This window comes from Drechmeria coniospora, chromosome 01, assembly GCF_001625195.1.
Source record: "Drechmeria coniospora strain ARSEF 6962 chromosome 01, whole genome shotgun sequence".
NCBI classification, from domain to species: Eukaryota; Fungi; Ascomycota; class Sordariomycetes; order Hypocreales; family Ophiocordycipitaceae; genus Drechmeria; species Drechmeria coniospora.
In genome coordinates this window covers 2,243,236-2,266,779 of record NC_054389.1, presented here as the reverse complement: position 1 = coordinate 2,266,779, position 23,544 = coordinate 2,243,236, and the positions used below count along the sequence as shown (strand labels likewise).

The 23,544-nt window shown below is 57.2% G+C and overlaps 7 protein-coding genes across 7 annotated transcripts; 3 read left to right on the top strand and 4 right to left on the bottom strand.

The window, feature by feature from the left end:
- Window positions 1–24: 24 nt before the first annotated feature.
- DCS_00619 (uncharacterized protein) lies at window positions 25–390 on the bottom strand (the record flags this gene model as incomplete). Its single annotated transcript, XM_040797958.1, has 1 exon — window positions 25–390. One exon carries the CDS (start codon window positions 388–390, stop codon window positions 25–27), a length of 366 nt encoding a protein of 121 aa, XP_040658841.1.
- A 1,639-nt stretch (window positions 391–2,029) lies between these two features.
- On the top strand, window positions 2,030–2,758 carry DCS_00618 (uncharacterized protein; the record flags this gene model as incomplete). The annotated part of the gene is made up of 2 exons (XM_040797957.1): window positions 2,030–2,307; window positions 2,386–2,758. 2 exons carry the CDS (start codon window positions 2,030–2,032, stop codon window positions 2,756–2,758), a joined length of 651 nt encoding a protein of 216 aa, XP_040658840.1.
- Window positions 2,759–3,123: 365 nt separating this feature from the next.
- On the bottom strand, window positions 3,124–4,188 carry DCS_00617 (putative large-conductance mechanosensitive channel; the record flags this gene model as incomplete). Its single annotated transcript, XM_040797956.1, has 4 exons — window positions 3,124–3,381; window positions 3,543–3,687; window positions 3,751–3,951; window positions 4,049–4,188. 4 exons carry the CDS (start codon window positions 4,186–4,188, stop codon window positions 3,124–3,126), a joined length of 744 nt encoding a protein of 247 aa, XP_040658839.1.
- A 485-nt stretch (window positions 4,189–4,673) lies between these two features.
- On the bottom strand, window positions 4,674–5,735 carry DCS_00616 (SUR7 protein; the record flags this gene model as incomplete). The annotated part of the gene is made up of 3 exons (XM_040797955.1): window positions 4,674–5,152; window positions 5,248–5,548; window positions 5,607–5,735. 3 exons carry the CDS (start codon window positions 5,733–5,735, stop codon window positions 4,674–4,676), a joined length of 909 nt encoding a protein of 302 aa, XP_040658838.1.
- Window positions 5,736–9,974: 4,239 nt separating this feature from the next.
- DCS_00615 (uncharacterized protein) lies at window positions 9,975–11,011 on the top strand (the record flags this gene model as incomplete). The annotated part of the gene is made up of 2 exons (XM_040797954.1): window positions 9,975–10,745; window positions 10,799–11,011. The coding sequence occupies 2 exons, from the start codon at window positions 9,975–9,977 to the stop codon at window positions 11,009–11,011; spliced, it is 984 nt and encodes a 327-aa protein (XP_040658837.1).
- A 4,243-nt stretch (window positions 11,012–15,254) lies between these two features.
- Window positions 15,255–16,854, top strand: DCS_00614 (ras-like GTP-binding protein; the record flags this gene model as incomplete). Its single annotated transcript, XM_040797953.1, has 3 exons — window positions 15,255–15,557; window positions 15,855–16,077; window positions 16,133–16,854. 3 exons carry the CDS (start codon window positions 15,255–15,257, stop codon window positions 16,852–16,854), a joined length of 1,248 nt encoding a protein of 415 aa, XP_040658836.1.
- A 574-nt stretch (window positions 16,855–17,428) lies between these two features.
- On the bottom strand, window positions 17,429–23,411 carry DCS_00613 (activating signal cointegrator 1 complex subunit 3; the record flags this gene model as incomplete). The annotated part of the gene is made up of 2 exons (XM_040797952.1): window positions 17,429–22,438; window positions 22,506–23,411. The coding sequence occupies 2 exons, from the start codon at window positions 23,409–23,411 to the stop codon at window positions 17,429–17,431; spliced, it is 5,916 nt and encodes a 1,971-aa protein (XP_040658835.1).
- Between the last annotated feature and the right edge of the window lie 133 nt (window positions 23,412–23,544).

The window sequence follows — 23,544 nt, the reverse complement described above, 5'->3', positions numbered from 1 at the left end:
CTTTGAGGAGATGTCAAATCGAGATTAGTGCCGACGCTCCTGCGATGGAGGTGGTCTTGGCGCGTGCCACACCGTGAAGCTTCCTGTTGGCTGCTGGCTGCGACGCTCCTCCAAAGCCGCGGCTTGGGCAGGGACACGCGAGGGAGCTGCCAAGGCAATCGCCTTGCCATACCGGCCGTCATTGTCGACGCCGGAGCGAAGCTGGCGGACGCGATGCACGAGAGCAGACCGCAGAGACGACGATGATCCTGCCCCGGCGATGTGGTTGCGCCTGCCTTGAGCACTCGAGAGCACGAGCGCGTGGGCAGCAAGCAGTCGCTGCCGGACGTGCGCTTGCCAAACCGGCGTCCGGGCTCGCCACCGCTTGCCCGATGAAGTGAAGTCCCTCATAATTGCACATGCGTGTTCAGATGCCAAGTCACGGGGCACTCAAAGGTACGTAAGTAAGTACTTAGATATACTTGCTCGGATGGATTATCCGCTGCCATGAACGACTGTATGGGCGCTTTACCTGTCGCCTCGGCACCTCGCGGCAGGAGATGAAAAAAAATCTCCGGCTTCCCTCCCATGCGTTGCCAGTATAAGTACATGGACTTGCATGTATAGTGCATGCATTTTGTATATAATAATTTACTGTGTTCCTACTGCATCGGCACGACGGCCGAGACTGGTCTGAAGGACAGACTGATACGAAGCCAAGACCCCAAACGCCCAACCAAGGGTCAAGGGCGAAAGTAAGTGCCAAGTGCCAAGCGCCAAGCAGCCAGTGCCAAGTGACTAGCCAAGTTGTTGGCGTGATATACTCTGTATTACTGTACGTACTTACAGTATCTGTACCGTACAGTACCTAGTTCAGTACTCACAGTGTTACTTACTGTACTCACATGTACTTACAGTGCGCTACAACTATTTGTACTTGTTGCCAGTACTCCGTATTACTTAGGCTCCCTCAGCACGTACAGTACTTATCGGTGAACCAAGTCAATACCATACCGAGGTACCTCGTCGCTCAAATGGTCGTACTCGTGCAGCAAGGCGCGCTCCCAACCCTGGCAGCGGCCACCGTTGCGTCATCGGCCATGCGTCCACCGACGGCGTCCTCGGCCGCTGGCCCTTGCTCCGCAGATCCGGAGGACGGCCGAGAGACGGGGACTGGGCCCCGTAGCGCGGCGGCGGCGGCGAAAGCTGGTTGGTCGTCAATCGGCGGGTTCCGGGCCTTGCGGCGTCCCAAAGGCGGCCACGCCAGCCGATGATCATCAATTATATGTCGGCATTTAATCGTTGATCGATCATGAGCACGGGTGGAAAGCAAGCCGGCCGTCGTGCAAGTGTGCACGCACGCACGCGTTGAGCCCACGGCATACGCACGAGCATGCTGCGTACGTGAGTGCTGCACAAATGTTCATCGGTTTGCCATCTGGTCATGTCCGAGTCGAAGGAGATGGCGGCCAAGTACTCCGTGCTCACACACCGAATCGACGAGCATCAAATTGCAAGTACCAATCGCGAATCGATATCGATCAATGATCTGTTCGCCCTGTATGCTTCCGTGGCCTGTGTCGATTGTGCTCGTGCCTCTTAGTTAGTACCTACGGGGCGGCAAGTCCTCGGACGCCAGGTACCTAAAGCACTGACTGTAATTATGAATTAGTGCAGCACTCTTCTGGCACGATGGCGGGTGAGCCCTGTGCCGCTAGTCTTGCACGGCCGGCTTCTCCGGCACGCCCAAGGGAGCCGCTACGCTTATCGCCCCTGAAAGCGCGTCATTTTCCAGAGTTCCTCCCCACGAGAAGGGACGGTCAGCTGCATCCGTCACACTCGCTTTCGCAGTACTCGTCAACGTCGTCGCCTTTGCCTTTGCCTTCTCCTTCGCCTTTGCCTTTGCTTTCACCTTCGCCTCTGTCTTTGTCTTTGCTTTCGCCTTCGCCTTTGCCTTTGCTTTCGCCATTGGCTTTGCCCTCGCCTTTGCCTTTGCCTTTGCTCTCGCCATTGCCGTCGCCTTTGCCATCACCCTTGCCTCCTCGCCGCCATGAGCCGACCTCTCCTCCTGCTGGCTGCCGTCACTGGCGCGGCCCTCGCTGCCGACTCGACCACAACCGTCTCGGTGCTGTTGCCCATGTTCGACCCCCAGTCTCTCGTCGGCTCCGTCATCGCCGTCGACAGCCAGGCGACGACGTACGCCATCGGCTGCGCCCCCGATACCCCCTCCGATGAATGCGGTGCGCCCTCATCCTACACCGTCGCCCAGGGCCCGTCGACGTGGAGTCTTGGCATCAAGGACGACCCAGCGTCGGGAAACGCCATCGTGTAAGCCATCGTCGATCCCTACCCCCCCTGCCCTGCCTGGTGTCGTCGGAGGGCTCACAGCATCATCGCCTTGCGCAGGACCCAGGACAACTTGTGCAAGCTTGACCCGGAAAAGGACATTGCCATCTGCACCGCCCGTCTGTTGCGCTCGCTCGAAAGCGACGAGTCCGAGTCCACCATACTCACCACCGTCACGGGATACAAGTCTTCGATGCTGCCCGTCACCGTCACCGCTGGCCTCGACAAGTTGACCCCGGCGCCGGCCGCCAGCAGCACCATCTCCAACGCGGCATCGACGACGTCGTCGACAGCGACGTCGACAGCGACGTCAACGACCAAAGGTACCGTCACCTCGTCCACGACAACCAGCGGGGCGGCCGGTCCCGCAGCCACGCATAATGCCATCCTCGCCGGCGTCGCTGCCGGCGTCGCTGCCGCCGCCTTGCTGTGAGAGAGCATCGAATTGCCCGGCGTGCCATGGCCGCGCACTTGGTGCCATGCATTATATTGTACTGTATTGTATTGTATTGTATTGTATTGTAACGGTGAGCTTGTATCTGCCCTCAGACTCTGACCGATCGAGAGCATCGATGGATGGACGTGGCGGCCCGTGCTTCGCCCGTCTTCCGGAGCGAGGAATCCCGCTTCTCGTCCTCGGCATGTCACCCCTGTCGCTCTCTACTTGTGTTGCGCGCCGCCCCTGTAACTCGGCTACGTCTACTCGCAGCGAGCTGTGGAGAATACGGCTGGACATGATCATCGGGTAGCCTCGAATCCGGTCCAAGTGGTGAATAGGCAATGCGTTTTTCTCCAGTGTCATATCGGTGCACCTGCAGCCCGTGTCAAGGGCCCCCGGCCGTCGTGACGTGTGTGGTTGCGTAGGGCCATCATGTACTTGCTCTTGGACTGAGGAGACGTTGTCGACCAACGACTGGGTTCCGTAGACCGTTGTGCCCAGGCAATGGCCCGAATGGCACCTGTCTTGTGCGCCTCCTTGATCTGGGGTACGACGTTGGGAGTGGCCGGTGGCTGGTCTCGTGCTCCGTATGCTGCACGGCGTGGTCGATGACCCGGCTAGGGGCCTAGTGGCTGCCACGATCCTCCCTTCCATCCTGCCACGATGTGCAGTTGACGCAACGCAAACACTGGCCGCAAGTCAGCCGTCAGCCGTCCGTCGCCGTCGGGCAGGCCATGAGAGGCCAAGCACGCGCCGCGGTCGTGGGGGGCTTGGTTACCTTTTCGTTGATGTGCATGCGGCAGTACTGGCACTTTTTGGTGTACTTGATGATGGGGTCGTGCGAGACGAGCGTGTAGATGTGTGCGAGGCCGTAGAGGGAGAAGCCGACCATGACAAAGGAGACGACTTGGTAGATAAAGGACCTGGTGTTGCGCCTGCATCAGCATGCCAAGTCGTCGCCGACGCGCCGCAGAGGGGCAGCCCACCCGTATGCCATGACCACGGCGCCGTCCTCGAGCGCCTGGTGCAGGGTGTTGTATCCCGTCGTCGCGTTGTAGCTTGGCCCGCGCCGTAGGACGGCAAACTTTTCCTCAATGTTCCGGTTGACGGGGAGGATGATGGAGATGGGCGGCATGAGGATGGCGCTGACAAACGACTTGACGAGGTCGGTGAAGATGTTGGCCAGGCTGCGAGCATTCTCCGTCAGTCAACCGCTCGGCCACCGATGCCCGACAACCGCGTCTCCTCTGCGGGTCGGAGATGAGGGAGGAGGAGGGGATGTACATGAGGCCAAAGGCAATCTGCAGGATGTTGCCCTGAAAGGCAAAGTCGATGAAGCCGTCAAAGAAGCGTTTCACCTGGCGCTGGCCCCTGTCGAGCAGCGACTCGACCTCGCTCGCAGACTGTTGAGCGTCGGCGGGCATCATGGGCGGCACGCGGAGCGAGCGTATGCGCCAGGTTATCGTCCAGGGATCCAGGTCTCCGAAAGACGAGGGAGGGAGGACGTTGCATGCCGAGGAGGGGGTTCCGTCCCCGAAGCTGGTTACCTAATCAAGATCGCAACGATTGTCACTGGGACGACGGCAAGGTACCAGAACCATCCATCCAATTCTCACTCCCGATACGACACTGCATCAATTTACACATTCACGTGCATACTTCTTGCTCCTCAAGATAATGCGGCCTGGCCGGCAGGGCATTCTGCCCCCATTCGCGATGAACAATCCGTCCATCAACTCGGTACTATTATGAACAGGTGTGACTCCACCGTCAGATCCCTCACCAGTTGGTCATTATTATTCTCTCGTGCCTCCCAATCCTCCATCGGTCGTGCAGTGCCATGAGCATGGCGTGGCGCCCGTGGCGGCTCAGCCAGTCATGGAACGGTCAAAGGGCACAAACGGCTCTCTTATTTCGTCGCCGTTCGCTTCTGGCGACGCTGAAACACAAGATGGACCAGCCAAAAGACGGAGATGAACATCATGAAGACGGTGGCGATCCAGCTGAGGATGAAAAACTTTTTGCCGCGAGTGGCGGACAGGCCAACATTTTGTCCCTTTTCGTTGAGCTTGTCGACGCCCTTGCTTCCCAAGACGGAGACGAGGATGCTGCCGATGACGCAGGCCAGGGCGGCGAGCGAGGCGACGGCAAAGTTGACCAGCACAATGATGGTCCTGTCGGGCAAGAGGAAGCCGGCGATGTGGAGGAGGAAGGAGAGGCCGCTGAGGCCCATGGCGAGGACGTAGACGATGAAGATGGCGTACAGCGCGTCGTTGATGATGTCGAGCTTGTCTTGGATGCTGTCCTGCCAGTTGAGGTCGCCGAGGCTGAGCTTCAGCGAGCCAACCTTGAGCTCGCTGTCGAGAAGCTCGGTGAGGTTGAGTCGGTCTGGACAAGGGGTCAGCCTTTTTTCGATGCGAGTCGGGGAGCGAGGCGAGCAAGCAGCCGCATGGTGGAGGGGAGGGGTTTCTGGTCGGACTCACTCTGCAGCGACGTGCCCGAGCATTTGGTAACTTCGAGCGACGGATCCGGGGCCGTCGGATCCGGGGTCCAGTTGCCCTCGCACGAGTTCATGACGTGCAGCGAGTACCACTGCGACACGCCCAACTTGCTGGTCAACTTGCCGGCAATTTCGTTCGTGATGTCGTTGACCTTGTCCTTGACCTCATCCTTGGCGCTGTTCAAAAAGTTCTTGATGCCGCTGAGGGCGCCGCCGGAGCTGTCGGTGCTGTCTTTTGACGCGACCTTGTCGATCAAGTTGTGCCCGAGCATGGACGTGTTGAGCTGTATCCCCTCCGGTTAGCCGCAGTCTACGATTGATGCTCGAGAAGCCGGAACGTACCCTGACGACGTCGTAGTCTTCCATGAAGCCCTGCTTGCGGCCGGCAAAGAGCGTCAGCGACGTCAGGACGAAGCTGACGAGCGCCAGCACCAGAGGCACGAGGATGGCGATACGGGTTAGCTTCGCCATGTTGAAGAAAGGTCAGACAGCTTCTACTGCCTCTCAAATGCTATTGTTGATTTAGGTTGATGTACGTTGGACGTTGGACGTTGTACGTTGTTGTTCGTTGCTGCACGCAGTTGTTCCGGCGTCGACTTCGATGCCGCACCTGTCGGGAGATGTATGGTTCAAATGATACGAAAAAGGAAATGAAAAGAAGAAGAAGAAGTAGAAGAAAGGGATTGGAAGACGGGGAAGAGAGTCTAGATTAGTAGCATGGGACAGAGTCGGTGGCACGAGCGGGTATCAAACAAGGTGCAAACAGACGACTCCGGATGGACAAACAAGCGCAGTCTTTTGATTTGATTCACGTCACAATGAAAAAGGACAAGGAGGCTGCGGTACTCCGTAGTCGCCATGCCGCCCATGTCTGTCTCCTCTCCGGCCATACTGTACATCATACGTTGGGTGCTTGTCGCCATGATGCCAATTTGCAAATTTGCAACAGAGCTTGGCGGTTGATGGATCGACTAGCGTCCATGAGCCAGTAGTGCATGGAACCTCGATCGTTTGGGGACGCGCCGAGCCACTTCAACATGGAAACGACGACGTTGGGGGTGGGCGGCAAAGGTAGTCGAGGAACAAGAACAAGGCGTATGCCGAGCTAAGTTGCCGCTGGCCCAGGGGGGAGGGCTTTCATCGCGGCGCTCTGTGGGGATGGCCATGTTACGCATTTACAAGTGCTGCTTCTAGTGGGCATCGTAAGCGCTAGCGCGGGTAGCAAGTACAGTACTACTTGGTTAGTACTAGCGTACGCGCAAGACCCTTAGCAGCAGTACAGTACTTGTACAGTATTGCACGGAGTACTGCTGTTAGTGCGTACCGTAGGAACTTGCCGATGAATACCTGCATTGCTAGCGGTAGAGGGTGCAAAAGTGAGTGGACAAGCACTGTGCTGACGGGGGGGGAGGGTCCCACTTAGTGGAGCTGTGAGTCTACTCAAATGGTGATTTGAGTTTAGCTGCATTTAAACAAATCGCCCCCCATTAAGTCCCGGTAATGAGAATATCATGCTGCTGGCGAATACGAAGCAGCATCTGGTCATGCCAAAATGGACGTATCGGCGCATCGTATACGTATGATGAAAAATTCCCTTGTATCTCTCTAACAATATGCAAGACGCACAAGCTCATTACACTCCGTACGCTGTAGTAGAGGACGACATGTACATGTACGCTAAGCAGTCGCAAGCACCAAGTGCATGTAAGTAAGGGGACTACATGCAAGTACAGTGTCTACAAGTAAGTAGATGTGGCGTCAGCACATATACGGAGTACGGAGTAATTACAGTATGTGACAGTTCAAGGGGCCTGGTTAGCTACAGGGGAGGAAGCGGAGGTGGTCGTGGGCGGGCCGGACAACGAACGGTTGGAAGAGATCGGATCCCCCAGCGCCCATAGCTTGCACTCTCATTGGCCGGGCAAGTTTTCCAACACAGCACCGTTGTGAACCATTACTTGTATGCGGCCGGCAACCAGAGGCAGAAGAAAAGCAGGCAAACCGCTTACAAGTCCGGGGCTAGGGCTATGAATTGGTGCAATAGCTTGGCTTATCCTTGGGCACGCAGAGTCAAGAGGCAATGACTCGTGACGAAGTATTTTTTCGCAAGGAGAACACAAGTAACATCCACACGTGACCATCCACGTGCTCTCGGACGCATTGCAGGCATCTCGAACCTCCACTCAGTTCCGTCATTGATAATGACGTAAAACACTTTTTAACCGCTCGAGCGACTTCAACGTCTGAACCCCCCCCCCAAGTCTCTGTCTACGCAGTGTATTGGGATACGAAAGAACAACCAAGGTCGTGCAGAAATGGCAACAATAAGCGCGAGGGGCCAACAAGATAACGCGACGAGTTCTATCGGGAGTCTTTGTCTTCAAGTGGTGCCAGCGTGACCTAGGGAGAAATTACATCTCCCGTTTTCGAGAATCACCATGGCGTTGATGCAAAAAAAAAAAACGATTAGGAACCTGATTCCGCTCAATACATGTGCTCTCATGCAAAAGTCGGCTCAGAATCGTCCGTGCAGCCGGCGAAAGGGCCGAGACTCCCTCACGAGCATCGAAGGAATCCTCGAGCAACAAACTGGAAATGGAAGAGACCTGTGCGTCCAATGCATTGCTCGTTGTCGGCATTGTCCCTCACAAGAGCTATAGATGGGCACGCAGAAACGACACGGTGAAAGTCATGTACACCAATGTCTCCACTGCCGCTGCCGCAGGAATCGCCGTCGCCCTTGTACGGCCCGCACGCCTCGTGGCTTGGATCCCCGACTCTCTGACATGCCGAAGCATGTTTGCCGTACAGATGGTAAGTCAAGAATCATCGCAACCGTGCCTGTTGTCTGTTCACGTAGGATAATTCGGTCCACCGAATGCCAATATTTCTCTCAATGGCCATGGCGTTCTTGTCATGGGAACTGCTCTCCCGAGGGACCCCCCACCCTTTGATACCGTCATCGTCGTTCGTGACGGGGAGGATTCGGCCCAACCGTTGGCCGCTTGCTGCGCTGAGACGCTGGTCATTGCGTGGTCTATGCTAGATGATTTAGAGAGACAGGAGTTGCGCACCACCGTATGCCCGCGTTGAGACCTGATGCTGACGTGCTTTTCTACCTGGCTTGGGTAGGAATCACATGGATGTCAGGCTTTATGCAAGCTTTCTTGATTATAAAATGCACAGCCATACCACAAAGCTCCAGAAATGTATTTCTCAATCCCCTACTTGCCACTCGGGGTTGGTTCCACCAGTATCCACCCAACAAGCCCACGATCTTGGCGGAGATGATTTCTTTCCAAAAATGGTAGGATTGGCGGGAATGACTGGGCCACGATGGTGGATGAAAGTTGAACTAGCAGCATTTGTGGATCGTGAATTAGACAACCTTATTTACACTGCATTTGCCTCGACGCGACATTCGAACAGCTTCCTTCGTTGCCGACGTCTCTTGTCGTTTTGCACCTGTGCACCACACCCATCCTCCGAAGGAAGAGGGAACTGAATGGATATCGATCGGTATTTTTCCCTGTCATTCTCTGCGCATCCTTATTATTTGTTTATTCATTTTTCTCTTTTTTTGCGTTGTCCACTTTGAGAGCCATGCGGCCATTAACAGTACATGGACCTCTGAAAAAACACGCGCACCTAACCTCAAGCGACAGAGGAAGCAGTTTAAGATACCATTTGATGAATGGATCCAACTGATTATTCGTATACTACTTGAATCAAGTATTCAACCACCCAGCCTCTTGGGTTCCCCGTCGTATTGCCGGCCACTGGTAATCGACATGGCAAATAGTATGCTGGCATGTTGGCTCGGCGGAAGCTCTCTCTTCCTCGATGCACGAGAAATCAAAATCCCGCCCCAGGCCTCACGTGCTGAGAGTCAGTTGCCAAGACGGCTGCGGGGTTTTCAGGTCTGCCGCCCCCTCCTTCGAACCAGTAAAGCTGGCACGTCGACGGGCACGGCTGACAACGCCGTCAAATCATGTCGACGTTGCGCGATAAGAGGCCCAATATGCAGCCTGATCAGATGCCAGGTTGACTGGTTGACATCATGATTGGCTTCATCAAAACGATAACCCTGCTACGTTCCATCACCCATCGAGATAGTTTGTTGTGTACTCGTCACCTTCGGCCTCTGCCATCACGTCAAGGGCTAGCACTGCGGCTGTCGCTCCGAAGCTCTACCTATCGGGTTTGCACGCAAGGTCTTGGGTAGCAATTGCTAATCTGGATTCCGGTTACCTCTTTGTTCCTGAAGGCGAACCTTTCGTCCGATCAGCTACTCAGACGCAACCACGAGATCGAAAAGCGGGGGGGGGATCGGGAGGGTGGGTGCGCCTGACGTCGGGCGCGTACAGGAATACGGTTCGTGAAAAGGGTCGAGTTTCGATGCTTTTATTTGCTCCACGACACTGTGATGCAACGACGGGGTCATTTATGGGACCAATCAGTGTCAGTGGGCAATCACCAGTCCATCGAATACGCGCACTTGCCTTTTGAGTTTCTCTTCTCCGCTCCTTCTCTCTTTTCTCTATTTTCATGCTTCCTTCTTTCCATGCCTCGTTCTTTCCATACTCGCTCCGCATTTCTTCACTACGCCGGCCTTGGCTCTATCGCAGGCTCCAACCCAGCAGCATTCGTCACACGAATTAGAAAAAGGAGAAGCATAGAACTGCTGACGCTGACGCACGGATTGGCAGCATGCCGAGCAGACGAAGGAGGCTAATTCCGCAGCCGGACAGATCAACGGCTTCTCCTGGCTCGCGCAAGCGCCCCACGCCCAGCGGTCCAAGCCAAGCAGAAGCGGGCGATGCGGATGAACACCCGCCGAAGAAGCTGGCGTTGGCGCCTCTATTATTCCCACCTCCATGGTTCTGGGACAACATGACAAAGTCCATCGTCGAGCAAAACCTGTTCGCCAATATGGGTACTGGAGAAGCCTCGACCAACAACGGACCAGATGGAGCGGTTCCTACAAAGGACGGGCGCCAGAAACAGCTGCCAGAGCTGTTTATACGATTTGGGCAAAGTTCAGGATATTATGGACGAGATGGTCGCCGTCTGGAGTTTACAAGCTCGGATGGGCAGAGTGTAGAAATATTCGGGCCAGATGGGCAGCGTCTGGATCGAGATGGACGAGAGAGACGAGATGGACAGAGCCCAGAGCTTGTTCCGCGAGATGTACAGCGCCCGAATCCTGGCGGACAACTTGACCTTCCTCCAGAGCTGGCCGTTCGGGACAAGCAACCTCAAGAGCGTACCAGACGCGATGATGAAAAGCATCCGGGCAAGGATGGAGGACGACGGGGAGATCATCACGAGATTGCGCAGCCGACTACGCCCGAAGCGAAACAAAATGGCGGGAGCAGTCAGCTTGGCCTCCAGTTCTTATGTCGCTGCTACCCAAATTGTTCCAATACTATCAAGTGTTATGCAAGCCGGGGCGGCCCGGATCTTCAAGATCTCCTGGGGGTATGCATGCACCTGCATTCGTTTCGACCGAGCTCTCTGCTCACAACCCCCAGTACCCAAGTCCATCGAGGCGGCCGGAGGAAGTCGGCAGCAGCCAGACGAGTCTCCGGGTCCAGAGCGCCTCACGGAAGAAGAGCGGCGGCATCGCTGACGCCGAGGATGATAGGGGACCGAGCATGCGCACTTGCGCTTGGCAGAAACATCATGCTGCGGAACCATCGCGAACCGAGGCCTCCGCTGCCGAATCGATCGAGAATCGTCAATAAGAAAAGGATTCGAACGCAGATGCAAACGCCGAGCATGGTACGATTCTGATTCCGACACTTGGTACGTCTCCATGGACACCAAGGATGGAGCACGGTTGATTCGATGCTCAAGGGTTGCGATACGAGCAACGTCTCATTTGGCTTCAACGTTCTGAATTCTTGGAATTTCTCGTTTTCGTTTTGTCATTGTCTGTGATTCCTATCATGCAAGCTCCGCCGTGCTGGCTTCGCTCACACTGTTTTTGTCGTTGCCCAGGCTCTGTGCATCGTATCTGTACTTGACCTTTTCGTGCCTTACAATACCTCCTGCTTGCGACTTTGGCACCTTGAGATGACGGATTACGGATTCCTTTTTTTTCTTGTATATCTCATGAATGTACTTCGCGAGTCAACGCAATCCGGTTGCTTTTGGGTGGCCCCGAGCAGCGACAGTGCAACTCGTGGTCGATGTCGCCATCCGTTCGTCTTGTTCAACAGAGAAAACCTATCGCCCACTCTGGCCTTTCTCACCACGCCGACGGGTGCGCCCCCTAAGCGGCAGCCGAATCGTCACATCTAACATGGCCCTCCTTCACCGGCAAAGGTAGGCAAAGGTAGGCTGTCCTGTTCCCACCGTTTGCCTTCTATTGGCCGATGGAGCGTGATCGACGACAAAACGGATAGGCTGGTTCCGAAAGGCCTCGTGATGGCCAACGTACATGTACATGTATGCATTGCATTGTGCGACAAGGTTAATGGAGCGGCCATGGACGGTGGCACAATACACTACTTGGGGAATGGAGGCTGGAAGCTGGAAGCTTGGACCCTTGTGCCAACAGGCGGTCACGGTAATCAATCCCTGTCCGATCCGAAAATGAAAGGGCCACCTCACGGCTCGCACATGGACGATGGCCCGGCTCGTTGGTAAGCATGGATCTGCTAGGGACTGCTTTATTTTGACGGTGAAGGGAACGAGAGCAACACAGAGGGGTAGACCAGGCTCGGCAGCGGTGTGAACGGGTGAAGACGCAGGTTCGATGGTGATGGAAGCATGCCTAGGGATCATACATGACCACTCGTATCCGTATTTGATCTTGGTCCTTGATTGAGCAAGCCCGCCTCGACGCACTATGCAGGTGCATGTGCATGGTGCAGCGCACCCGAGCCATGCCGCTCTCTCCCTCCAAGCATATCCGGTTGCCACGAATTTCATTCCTCGTACAAAAACCGGGTGTGTTGAATAAGAACGCGGTCGAGTCCATCGAGGCCGATGCGCGGGACGGGACGCGACACTTCCGTGGCAGCCTGCGGCGTCGCTGTGGAACGTGATAATACTGCACTCGGCCGCCGAGAAGCAACGATTCCCGTGGGGAAAGGAGAGCTCGCAACGGCCGCCGATGACGGCGAACCAGACAGTCCGACCATCGGTCACCAGGTAGATTGGCGAGGAGAGAGAAGAGACTCGTCCCGCACCAGCGGCGCGCAGTGGTTCGACCTTTGAACACGCCGTTGCTTGCCGCATGGTCAGACCCTCGGAATCATCGGCTGGGCGGACGTGCTGCGCATCTCGGGCTGGTTCCAGCGTTCTCGTGAGGGAAGACGGATGGCCTACTGCGAATCTTGCGAGCTCGGCGGCGATGCTCCTGTGCAGGGCGGACAGAGGCCTGGCAGGTTTTGGTCCTGCACGTCGAGGGCACGAGGGAGGTCGCGGAGAACTCCACTCGGAGGGACGCAGAGCGTCTGGGGGCAGCCGCGCAGGGCAGCTTCGCACCAGGCATAGTCGTAGGCAAATAGATGGTCGCACGCCTGATAGTGATGGCAGCGTTGTTCACACATGGCGATGTCGTTGTTTGGAGTCGGAGGAACGGGGGCTGGGGGTGGTATCACAGCGGGGAAGGCGTGTATCGCACAGGGTGGCGGCGGCACGAGAAAGAAAAGAAGCTGCCTTTCGTGCTCTCTTTTATGCTTTGCTTGTCGCTCCCTCACGTGCGGCGGCATGCCCAACGTGTTACCTATCCGTACCTACCAGCAAAGTCGAACGAGTAAATCGGTGCACGAGGGCCGGCTTGTCGGCCGGTTGACGACGGCGAAGCCACGATATTCTCTGTTGTATTCTTCCGGTTTGGACGAACCATCTGAATCACGTCGTTCATATTTCGAGGCAAGGCGCTGCCTGTCTTGTGTCGGCAGCGAGGCAGACGTTTGGCATTCGAACGAGGTTGAGGCCACTACCATCGCCGTTTGCGTCACACATGGTCGGCGAGGGAAGCCACGTGACTCTCCGGCACACGCTGTCATCGTCAGGCAACGAAAGGCAGAGACCTCATTACCACCCTCATGTACGTGCATCGCGGGTAGGTAGGTACGTTCTATTGGACGCCAGCTCACTTGTACCGGCAGTACACTGAGCGGTGGCGAAGATGCTGCCCGAAGTTGATGTGCACGTGCCTTGGTCCATCATGGACTAAATGTTCCCACGGCTGCTGAGAGCAGTGTATCGACCCATATGAATGAGACTGAAAAGGTCAGAGTCGACGAACCGAGCGAATTCCAAGTCACAATCAATTAATTCAGTATTGATCACGACACTCCATGCAGGCAAACAAGGCTTGTAATCGGTGATGTGCCCCGTCGAGTGTGTATAATGTACTTACGCCATTCGTACGTACAAGTACAGTTACATTACATGTACGGAGTACAGTACACAAGTAAGTACTTGGGTCCATGTGCATGTACGAGTACTGTACGGAGTACATGTACTGGCAAGCATAGGCCATCACGGACAGCTTCAACGAGTTGCACGGTTGTGCATCTACTGTACAAGTAAGTACACCTACCCCTACCCCCGCAGTAAGAACTTGTGCATGCACACAGGTGCAGTCAAGCTCACAAATATGTATCTACCTAATACTTACTGACTTACTGGATTACGTGCAAGTACGTGCTGCACATGACATTATTAGTGCAGGTGTACTCCGTATGTACTTGCAGCCAACTCGCATCCCAGGTAGCACGGAGTATTAGTACAAGTACCATAAGTAGGAATACAGTAAGCCTATCCGTACGTGCATTTAAGTACTCCGTACTATCCAAGTACGCAAGTACTTACTATGCCGGAATTCTACCCATACTGGCTCGACACGAGTCAAGAGTCCAAACAAACACCAACCAACTGCCCCGCCTTCCATCGCGTCCAAGTGGAGGCAGAGGCAATTACATGTACTTACTGTACACAACGCGCGACCTTGGCTTTCAATCGGCTTGTCCCTCTGGGTACTGTACGTCGTCGCTCGTGTATACAGTATCTGTATGCTAAGCAACATGAGTAAAGTACGGAGTACTCGTATCTGCAATGGCCGCTGGTGTGGCATGTCGTGCGCCCGTGCGATGGTGGTGCACGGAAGATAGGCTTGCTGTCGCTGGACCAACCAAATTGCACGAGAAAGACCAAGATGGGAGTAAGTACAGGCACGTACAATGTATATACGTGTACTCCGTACTTACATGTAGGTTTACGTATTGTTTACTTTGTGTGTACGGAGTTCTCCGTATTTAAGTACTTACTTACAACTACTTGTACTTGAGCACTTGTAAGTGTAAGTACATGTGCTGCACGTTTACAACTACTGTACTGTACAGTAGGTACAGTAAGTACATGTACCAGTTGTATTGCGTACTTGCTTCCAGCATGTATTCATTGCTACTGGCCATATGCCGAAAAGTGCATGCGGCACTTGTATAATATAATAATATTTGCACACAGAGTATACATGCAAGTATAGCTGTACATACTTAGTTGCCCTCGTATGGTTCATCAGCCACCCTGCGGCGGTTGGGCCGGAAAAGCGGACATGCAGATATGGAAAGCACGATCGCTTCTCATCTTATCTATGACGTCGGCGCCTCCGGACACGAGCCATTTCAGAGCAGGTGCCGTCCACGCCGTTATTGCCTGGCCTGTTCCAGTCTCCGAAAGGCAAGTGCAGCACGCTGCGGCCGCGGCAGGTGCGCCAACCACGTGAACCCCCAGGTCCAACCACCCGGGTGCCATCTTCCTACCGTACCGACACTAGCCTTCCCCCAGCCTCCAGGCCCCTCCCCTCCAACTCCAACTCTCTCAACGCCTCGCACCTTGCATTGTCCTGCTAGCCGGCGACCAAGGCCTCCCTCCCCCCCCCCCCCCACACACCTGGTTGCCGTTGTCGTTGCCGTTGCCCGGCTGCACAACCTTCGTCAAAACGGCCGTCGTCGTCCCGTCCGCTTCATGTCCACTCGCTCGTCCGCCGCCGCCGCCGTCTCCTCCTCACTCCCCTCCCCTGCTCCGTCCGCCCCTGCTCCGTCTCCCCTGCTCTCCCCTGCCTCCCTCCCTGACTCTCTCCCTCCTCTCGTGCAGGCAACCGGCTTCCCGCATACACCTACTTACATCCAAACGTACCACCAATACTCGCAAATTCCTTCGTCTCCTTGGCTCGCCACCCTCCGCCGCCGTCCACGCGCTCCCTCACTCGTCCTCGTCCGACGAGGCAGCCAGCCACCTCGTGCCGAAACTCGTCTCGCTCATGGCTCCGTAACTGAAAATCTCTCGAGCCGATTTCCTCGAGCCGCCGTCGCGAGCCCACACCGCCCCCCGAGCCCTTCAAAAAAAACGACGACACAGATGAGGGGGCGGCCATGAAAATGCACCTGCAGCCACTGTCGACCGCAGCCTCGTCAACTCCCTGCTGACGCGCCTCCCGAACCGAAACGCGCGGTAGCCTCGTCGCAACCTCGTCTCGCCTCGCCACGCCTCGTCGTCGTCCCTTGATCGATCGAACCTCGTCGTCGATACCCGTCCGTGCCGCAACCTTGACACCTTTCCCATCAGTCGCCCGACGCCCTCTCGATGCCGCCGGACATGTCCTCGCTCGAGGCCAAGATTGTCGTCCTCGGCGCCCAGGGCGTTGGCAAGACGTCCCTCGTCACGCGCTACTGCAAAGGCGCCTTCGTCCCCTCGCAGATAGAATCCACCGTCGGCGCCAGCTTCATGACCAAGCGCGTCGTTGACGACGACTCCGACACTGTCGTTCGTCTGCAAATCTGGGACACCGGTTAGTCTCTCGCCCTCCTTCTCTCGGTGCGCCGCCCGACTGACGACGCCCCCAGCTGGCCAGGAGCGTTTCCGTTCCATATCACGCTTGTACTACCGCGGTGCGAATGCCTGCATCCTCTGCTACAGCATAACCGACGCCCGTTCCTTCGAGGCCATGGGCGTTTGGCTCACCGAGCTGCGCCGAAACCTCCCTGACGATGTCGTGCTGCACGTCGTCGGCACCAAAGCCGACATCGTCGCCCGTGACCCCTCGAAACGACAGGTCCCTTTCGAGCGCTGCATCGCCTACGTTGCCGAGAACCTCACACCAGGACTCGGGAGCACGCCACCGCCCACAGCCACGCCCTTCAACCCCCCCTCGGCCATTCCCATCGTCGTCGAGCCCCGCAGTCCGCCTTCGAAGCGCAGCTCCGGCTTTTGGGCCCAGGAGGTTGGATGGGACGCTTGCCACGAGATCAGCGCCGAGAACGGCGACGGTGTCGAGGAGGTCTTCCGCGTCGTCGCCCGCAAGCTTGTCGAGCAGAACCGCAAGATGCAGCAGGCCCTGCTCACCGCCATGGCCACCCCGGGCACGCCCGGCTACGAGAACGGCATGGATGGCGCATACTTTGACGGCGCAAACAGCCGAGGCAGCTTCCGCATCGGTCGCGACAGGAGGAGCTGGCTGTTCTCCCCCTCCTTCTCCCACGCCGTCGCCGTGGACCAACCTGGCGGCGTAACCCACGGCCAGACCCATCCTGACTACGCAGACAAGGAGCAGCGGAGGTGCTGCTAACTGGATGGTCAACTGGATGGCATACCCATCTTGGCACGAACGCACGAAATAGCATGGAATATGTGGTTGGATGCATCATGGAAGCGAATTATCCCCTCATTGGCAGCCTGGCACGGCCTGCCACGATATACCCCAGGTGGACCGTCTTGGTCTTGCATTGCGATTATTTCTCCCCTCCTTATTTGTCTATCCGGTACCCTTGTGGTTCTTTCGCTGGTGGCAACGCTTTCTCACAGCCACGTCGTTGCAGCATGCATCTCGATTCTGGAACTCTGTGCTTGCTGCCGGTGGCTTGATTTGGTTTGATCTAGCTGTGGGTTGCCCGTTGGCAACTCTGCGTCGATGATGTTTTCTGCCATTGAGCCTTTTGCAGATTGATACACTACACGCATAACATAGATACACATATACGTACGCATATGCACATGCATGCATGCATGCATACATTCATCTATATATATCTATCTCTATATATATTTCCGACATCTCTGTCTCGTCACATGGTGTTTCTTCACTTTGCCGGTCGGGTTCCCGCAACAGTGGATGCTTGTACAACATGGGCATGATGCTCCCTTCAGCTCGCCCTGTGTGTCATCTTGGCGCTCACGTCGTCCATCACGGCGGGTGGCGAGGGTAGATCTACACCCATAACGCGGTACTCCAGCCCCACGTAGGCGTCGCTGACGACCACGACGTCCAGCTTCCGTCCCTGTCCCGGGGTCGGCTCGGGCAGCTTGATGGTCGTCCTGGCCGACAGCGGGACAGCCCGACCGCCGCCCTTGCCACCGGCCAGCGACCAGCCAACCCGCTTGACAGCAACGACCTCGTCGCGCGCCGCGTCGGCGATGACGACGAACCAGCCCTCAGTTTGGGGCTTGGGGAACCGGGGCGCGAAGATGCGAGCGTCCCGGTCGACGAGCGGATTGCGGCGCTCGAGCTTCACGGTTACTGACGTGACCGTCGTGTCTCCGACAGATACGGAGACGTTGGGCAGGAAGGAGACGGCGCGCGCGAACCGGGACTGCTGGCTTGAGGGCACGTCGAGTCGCCTTGCGAGCTGGTTTACCTGCTGCGCCGTCAAGGTGCTAATGCTGGCGAGCGTAGGGTCATCGTCCTTTGCCGGCGCTGCCTGCCCGAGTCCGGGAAGGATCGAGACAGGAGGATCCGTCGGCCAGCGCGCGCATTTGATGCACTGCATGAGCTTCATCATCTGGAGGCAGCTCGATAGGTGACCCAGCTCGGCGAGGACGTCGATGCCGGCCTGGATGATTCGAATGGCCTGATCGAGAACGCTGGTCTGGTCGCCGACGTAGTCCGTGATGGGGAGGTCGATGCGCGACATGTGCGCCTGGAGAAGCAGGAAGGCCTTGACGTGGGGATCCCACATCGGGAGACCGAACGCGTGGCCGGGGAAGGGCAGGTTGGACGACAGCGTGTCGTTGACGAGGTCCTCGTTGTGGCGGACCGGGAGCTCGTCGTACTCCGTCGCTCGGCACATCCAGGAGAGGACATCGAGGAAGGATGCTTGCGCCTTGGCGTGGCGCACGAGGTGACGGATGGTCAGGTGAGATAGGTAGTAGTAGCTCATGATCTTGCCGAGCGGCGTCGGATCGACATCGCCGTTGGGGAACAACTCGACGCACTTTGACGCGGCGAGCTCGTCGAGCGACTTGCTGACCATCTCGACCATGTACTCGTTGGCCAGTTGCTGCGCGGCCATGGTGCTGTGCTCCTCGGCCGACAGTTCGAGGCCGTAGTACGACGGGTTCTTGTGGAGGCGTCGGAAGAAAAAGGTCCACGTCAGGTAGTCCAAGGCATCCTGCTTGCTGAGGATCGTCTCGGCCGAGATTTCGGCCCCCAAGTGGTTGTCAAGAACGGTGTGGAGAGAGGACTCAACGGGGAAACCAGTGTGAAGAAAGTGCTTGTAAAAGTCCTTCTTGGAGTCCTTGGTGAAAATGCGAGCGACGCCTGAGTTGTCAAACTGCGGACGACCCGCCCTGCCGAGCATTTGCAGCACGTCGGTCAAGTCCATGTCCTTGTAGCCTTCCACCTTGGCATCGTAGAACTGCGTACCCTTGACGACGACCAGGTGAGCCGGCAAGTTGACTCCCCACGCCAGGGTGCTGGTTGCCACGAGGACCTGGATCTTGTTGTGCAGGAACAACTCCTCGGCGAGCTGCCGGTCGGACTCGACGAGGCCGGCGTGGTGGAGACCGATTCCGAAGTTGATGGCCTCCTTGAGCGCATCATCCTTCACCCTCGACAAGTTGAGCTGGAGGTCCTCTTCGTCCATCCGGAGAAAGCGCCGCGGGTTGTCCTCCATGCCGCAGAAGTTGATGAGGTCCTTGGCCGTGAGGCGTGTCTGCCGTCGCGAAGCGACGAAGACAATCACCGGCTTGTCCGGACTGTGGTTCTTGATGGCGAGAAATGTCGGTCGGTTCATGGATTGCATGAGCGGGCAAAAGCCCCTTATGTCGGGGAACCCGTCGATGTACAGCTCCAAGGGCACGGGCCGGACCGAATGCTTGAAGTTGAAGAGACCCTCCTTGACGCCGAGCCAGTTTCCAAGATCGCTGGCGTTGGCGCAGGCCGTCGACATTCCGAGCAGCCGGACTGCGTTTTCGGTCGTGGAAGCGATGTAGTTCATGCGGGAAACAATGATTTCGAGAATGGGACCGCGGTCACCGGCCAGGAGGTGAATCTCGTCGATGATCACGAGGCTAACCTGTCGAACGTAGCCTCTAGTCTGCCATGAACGCGAGATGCCGTCCCACTTCTCAGGCGTGGTGACGATAATGTCGGCACCCTGGATCGTCCTCGTGTCCGGGGTGTTGTCACCGGTAAGTTCGACAAGTTTCAGACCCAGCGGGCGCGCCAGCCGGGCCCCCCAATCCTTGACGCGCTCGCGAACGAGGGCCTTCATGGGTGCAATGTACACGACTTTGGACTTTGGCCGCTCCCGGAAAGCCCACCACATGGCCAGCTCGGCCGCCACCGTCTTTCCGCTCCCCGTCGGCGATCCCAACAAGACATTGGCGGACGTATGGTACAGCGTGTGGAAGATCTGCGTCTGCATAGGGTTGAAGAAGCGGAATCGCTGGCTGTAAATCTCCTCGAGACCAGGGTTCTGGAGTACCGTCACGGGCAGCGGCTGCAGGTTCAGCAGCTCCGTGTAGACGCTCTCCGTGTCGGGGCGAATGAGATGCTGAAAGGAGACGGGCGTGACGGTCTCGGCGCCGAGCCATCTGTCCGATACGGCTCGGACGTAGATCTGCGTCGGCAGGGGGTCGGCTAGTGGTATGGTGAAGTTGAGCTCGTGGTCGTCGTGGAGTTTTCTCCTGTTGAGAATAAAGTACTCGTGATGATAGATCTCGGACGTGTCCGAGTTTTCGACCCAGATGTAGAACGACTCGGACGTCCCATGGAAGGCGTCTTTCCACGCAAAGTCCGGCAGGATATGGAGCTTGACACGCAAGACGTCTCGGTTCAGCGGCGCGATTTCGGCCTCGACCTGGACGGTCGGGAAGTGGTTCAAGATCCTCGCAATATTCTTGCCAGCGCTGTGATTGTGGACGAGGGCGCCAATCTCGGCGGGCTCCATCTCCTTCATGGCCTCGATCGTCAGGTGCTCCTTGGCATCGAGCTGGTTGAGGACGGGCTTCGGGAGATCGAACTGATGCAGGGGGTGCTGGAACGGCCAGATCCTTTTCTCGATCGACTTGGAGAGGGTGAGGAGGACGAGGCACTGATGGCCCCATTTGCGGTTCAGGGCAAGCATGAAAAGCGCGCGGCAAATGCGACTCGACTGCTGGGCGACGTAGTTCATGTCGTTCGACAGGGCGAAATCCTGCGGCTGCTGGCGAGAAATGTAGGACTGCAGCAGGATGTTGGTCTTCGCCTGAGGCGTGTCAATGCCTTCGGCGACATCGCAAGGAACGACGTCGTTCTTGAGATGGATCAACTCGTTGGCCTCGTTATCCCGAGACTGGATGTTGTCAAACTCGCCGCTCATACTGATCATTTTCAAGATATCGGCCTCGGTCGCTTGAGGCTGCATCATGGCGTTGAAGACTTGGATGCTCGTGTGGAGGATGTAGTACTGGCTGGCTATGCGTCCTATGTCCTTGCTGCGAAGTTCCTCGGTCCTCTCGTTGAAGATGATCATCTGGCACTGCTGCAAGGTCCGGGCCGCCTGCATGGCCAACTGCCGTCGCCTCTGCACCAGGCTCGGGTCATCGCGTATCTCCGACCAATCAATCCCGTACGATGTCGGGCTTTTCTGCATGCGAACAAACAGATAGGAGTAGCCGATCCACTGGACGGCATCCTGGATGGACGTGACGGTGCCCAGGGCAATCTCGGCGTTGAGGTTGTCCACCAGCTTGGAGGAGAACCTCGACTCGATGGGCAACTGCTCGGTGACGGCCGTGAGGTAGTGGTGAAGCCTGTCTTGGGTGGTGCAGATCATTCCCACGCCCGTGTCCTCGAACTGGGGACGGCCGGCACGACCGAAGATCTGCAGGACATCGAGGATGCCGAGATCAACAAACTTGCCGTCCTGGGCACTGTACACCTGGGTCCCCTTGATGATGACGGCGGCGGCGGGAAGGTTGATACCCCAGGCGAGGGTGGCGGTGCAGCAAAGAACCTTGAGGACGCCCTGGCCAAACAGGCGTTCCATGAGGTTTCTATCGGTCCTGGCCATGCCTGCGTGGTGGATACCTATGCCTTTGGAGAGCAGCTCACGTATATCCTTGGAGCGAGACGACTTCATGTCTCGCGACGCTTGTTCGTACCGAGGATGATAGCTCGGGTCGAAGAGGTCGGCGCACATGTGCTCCATGGCCTTCTGGTGAAGCATGGTGGCACAGGACATGGTGTCCTTGCGGGAGTGGACAAAGACCATGGCTTGCTGGTCTTGCTCGAGAACACCCTTGACCTTCTCGAACGCGACGTTGTCCAGGTTTTCCCTCGACTGTTTCGAGCCGGCCTTTCCCTTGACGCCGATAAAGTGCTGCTCGAGGGGTACGGGTCGGAAGGAGGCGTCAAAGTAGAACAGGCCGGCATACCTGTTGACCTTGAGAAAGTCGGCGACATCGATGTAGTTGGGAAGGGTGGCGCTGAGGCCGACGATGCGGATCAACGACTGAGTGCTCTCGACCTGGCGCTCGGTGCGAGCGACGAGGGATTCGAGCACGGCACCTCGCTCGTCGTGAAGCATATGAACTTCGTCAATGATGAGGAGGCGGACCTTTTGGACGAGCTCCGTGTCGCCGGTGCCCTTCCGGGTCACGACATCCCACTTCTCCGGCGTCGTGACGATGATTTGCGTCTGAACGATTTCCGCCTTTGTCAGCTGCATGTCTCCCGTGTACTCGCGGCACTTGATGCCAAGCCAGGCAAGCCGTTTGCCCAGCTTTTCCGTTACCTCGGCGGCGAGGGCCTTCATCGGGGCGACGTAGACAATCTTGAAGTCGTCCGCGTTGACGGCGAACTCGGTCGCTTCCGTGTCGTCCATCGGGTTGGGGTGAATATGCTGCCCAATCGAGTGCAGTATGGTGAGCATGGCCGCATCGGTTTTGCCCTACGTTTGGAAAGTTAGAGGACCGTGGCAGGGGCAGGAAGCTCTAGCTGGCTGTCCGTCGACTCACCGCACCGGTCGGGGCACAGATGAGCATGTTCTCCTTGGTCTTGTAGGCAACCGGGAATACAAGACTCTGCATCCTGTTGAGAGTTTTGTAACCCTTGAAGGTATTTCGGCAGAGGCCGTCGAGGTCTGCGATGCCGACGAGCTTCTCGCCGGGGCCGACGGTCCCCTTTCGGCCGGCCGGGATGGAATACTCTTCGTACTTTTCAAACTGCAGGTGTTCGCTGCCCATGGGAAGACCGTACTTTTTCCCCGACGTGCTCAGCGTGTTGCCGGCATGGTATGCCTTGTAGACATGGGGGTACTGCGGTTCCTTGGAGTAGCTTGGCGCAAGCGTGGCCGACTTGTGCTCCAGGTCCTGGCGTCGGAGAGCCTCTGCCCGCTCCGACTTGCTCAAGAGCCTCCGGCCAGTGACTTGTTCCCGGTTCTTGGCGGAGACGGCGGAGACAACTTGGTCCCTGTGGGCGAGCAGCTCGATGATGAAATCGAGACCGTCGAATCCAATCAGGTCGGTGAGGCTGGCCTGCAGCTCCTCCTCGGGGCCGCCGGAAGCGAGCGCCTCCAGAACCTGAATCTGGAGGTCGCCTGGCGAGAGGAAGCCGGCGGCGGCGACATCGGAGCACATGTCGGCAAACCATTCGGCGCCGTAGGCGGCATGTGAAGCTGCGGCGGATGCATCCTCCAACGCAACGTCGCTGCTGCTGGAGTCGGCTTCTTCGTCGTCGGATATGAAGTCCCAGACATCCTGCCCTCTGCCGTCCGAGCAGCAGGCCTCAAACTCGTCATCTTCCCAGTCGTCGTCGAGCTCTTTCGAAGCTTGGGGGAGCTTGAGGTCGGCCAATGCTGCCCGCATGGCGGCGAACTGTTCCCGCCATTGTGCCTCGGCAGCTTCGAGATTGCTCGATGCCATGTTGTGTCCGGGATGGAGAAAACCGACGTCGATTCTCGCCCCGACGTGGTGGCGATGGGGCGCCAATGGTACCAGCCGAGCTGAAGGGGGTGAGTAGCTGCTCGTACAGTTGCTGCACCGAGACCGTTGTCAA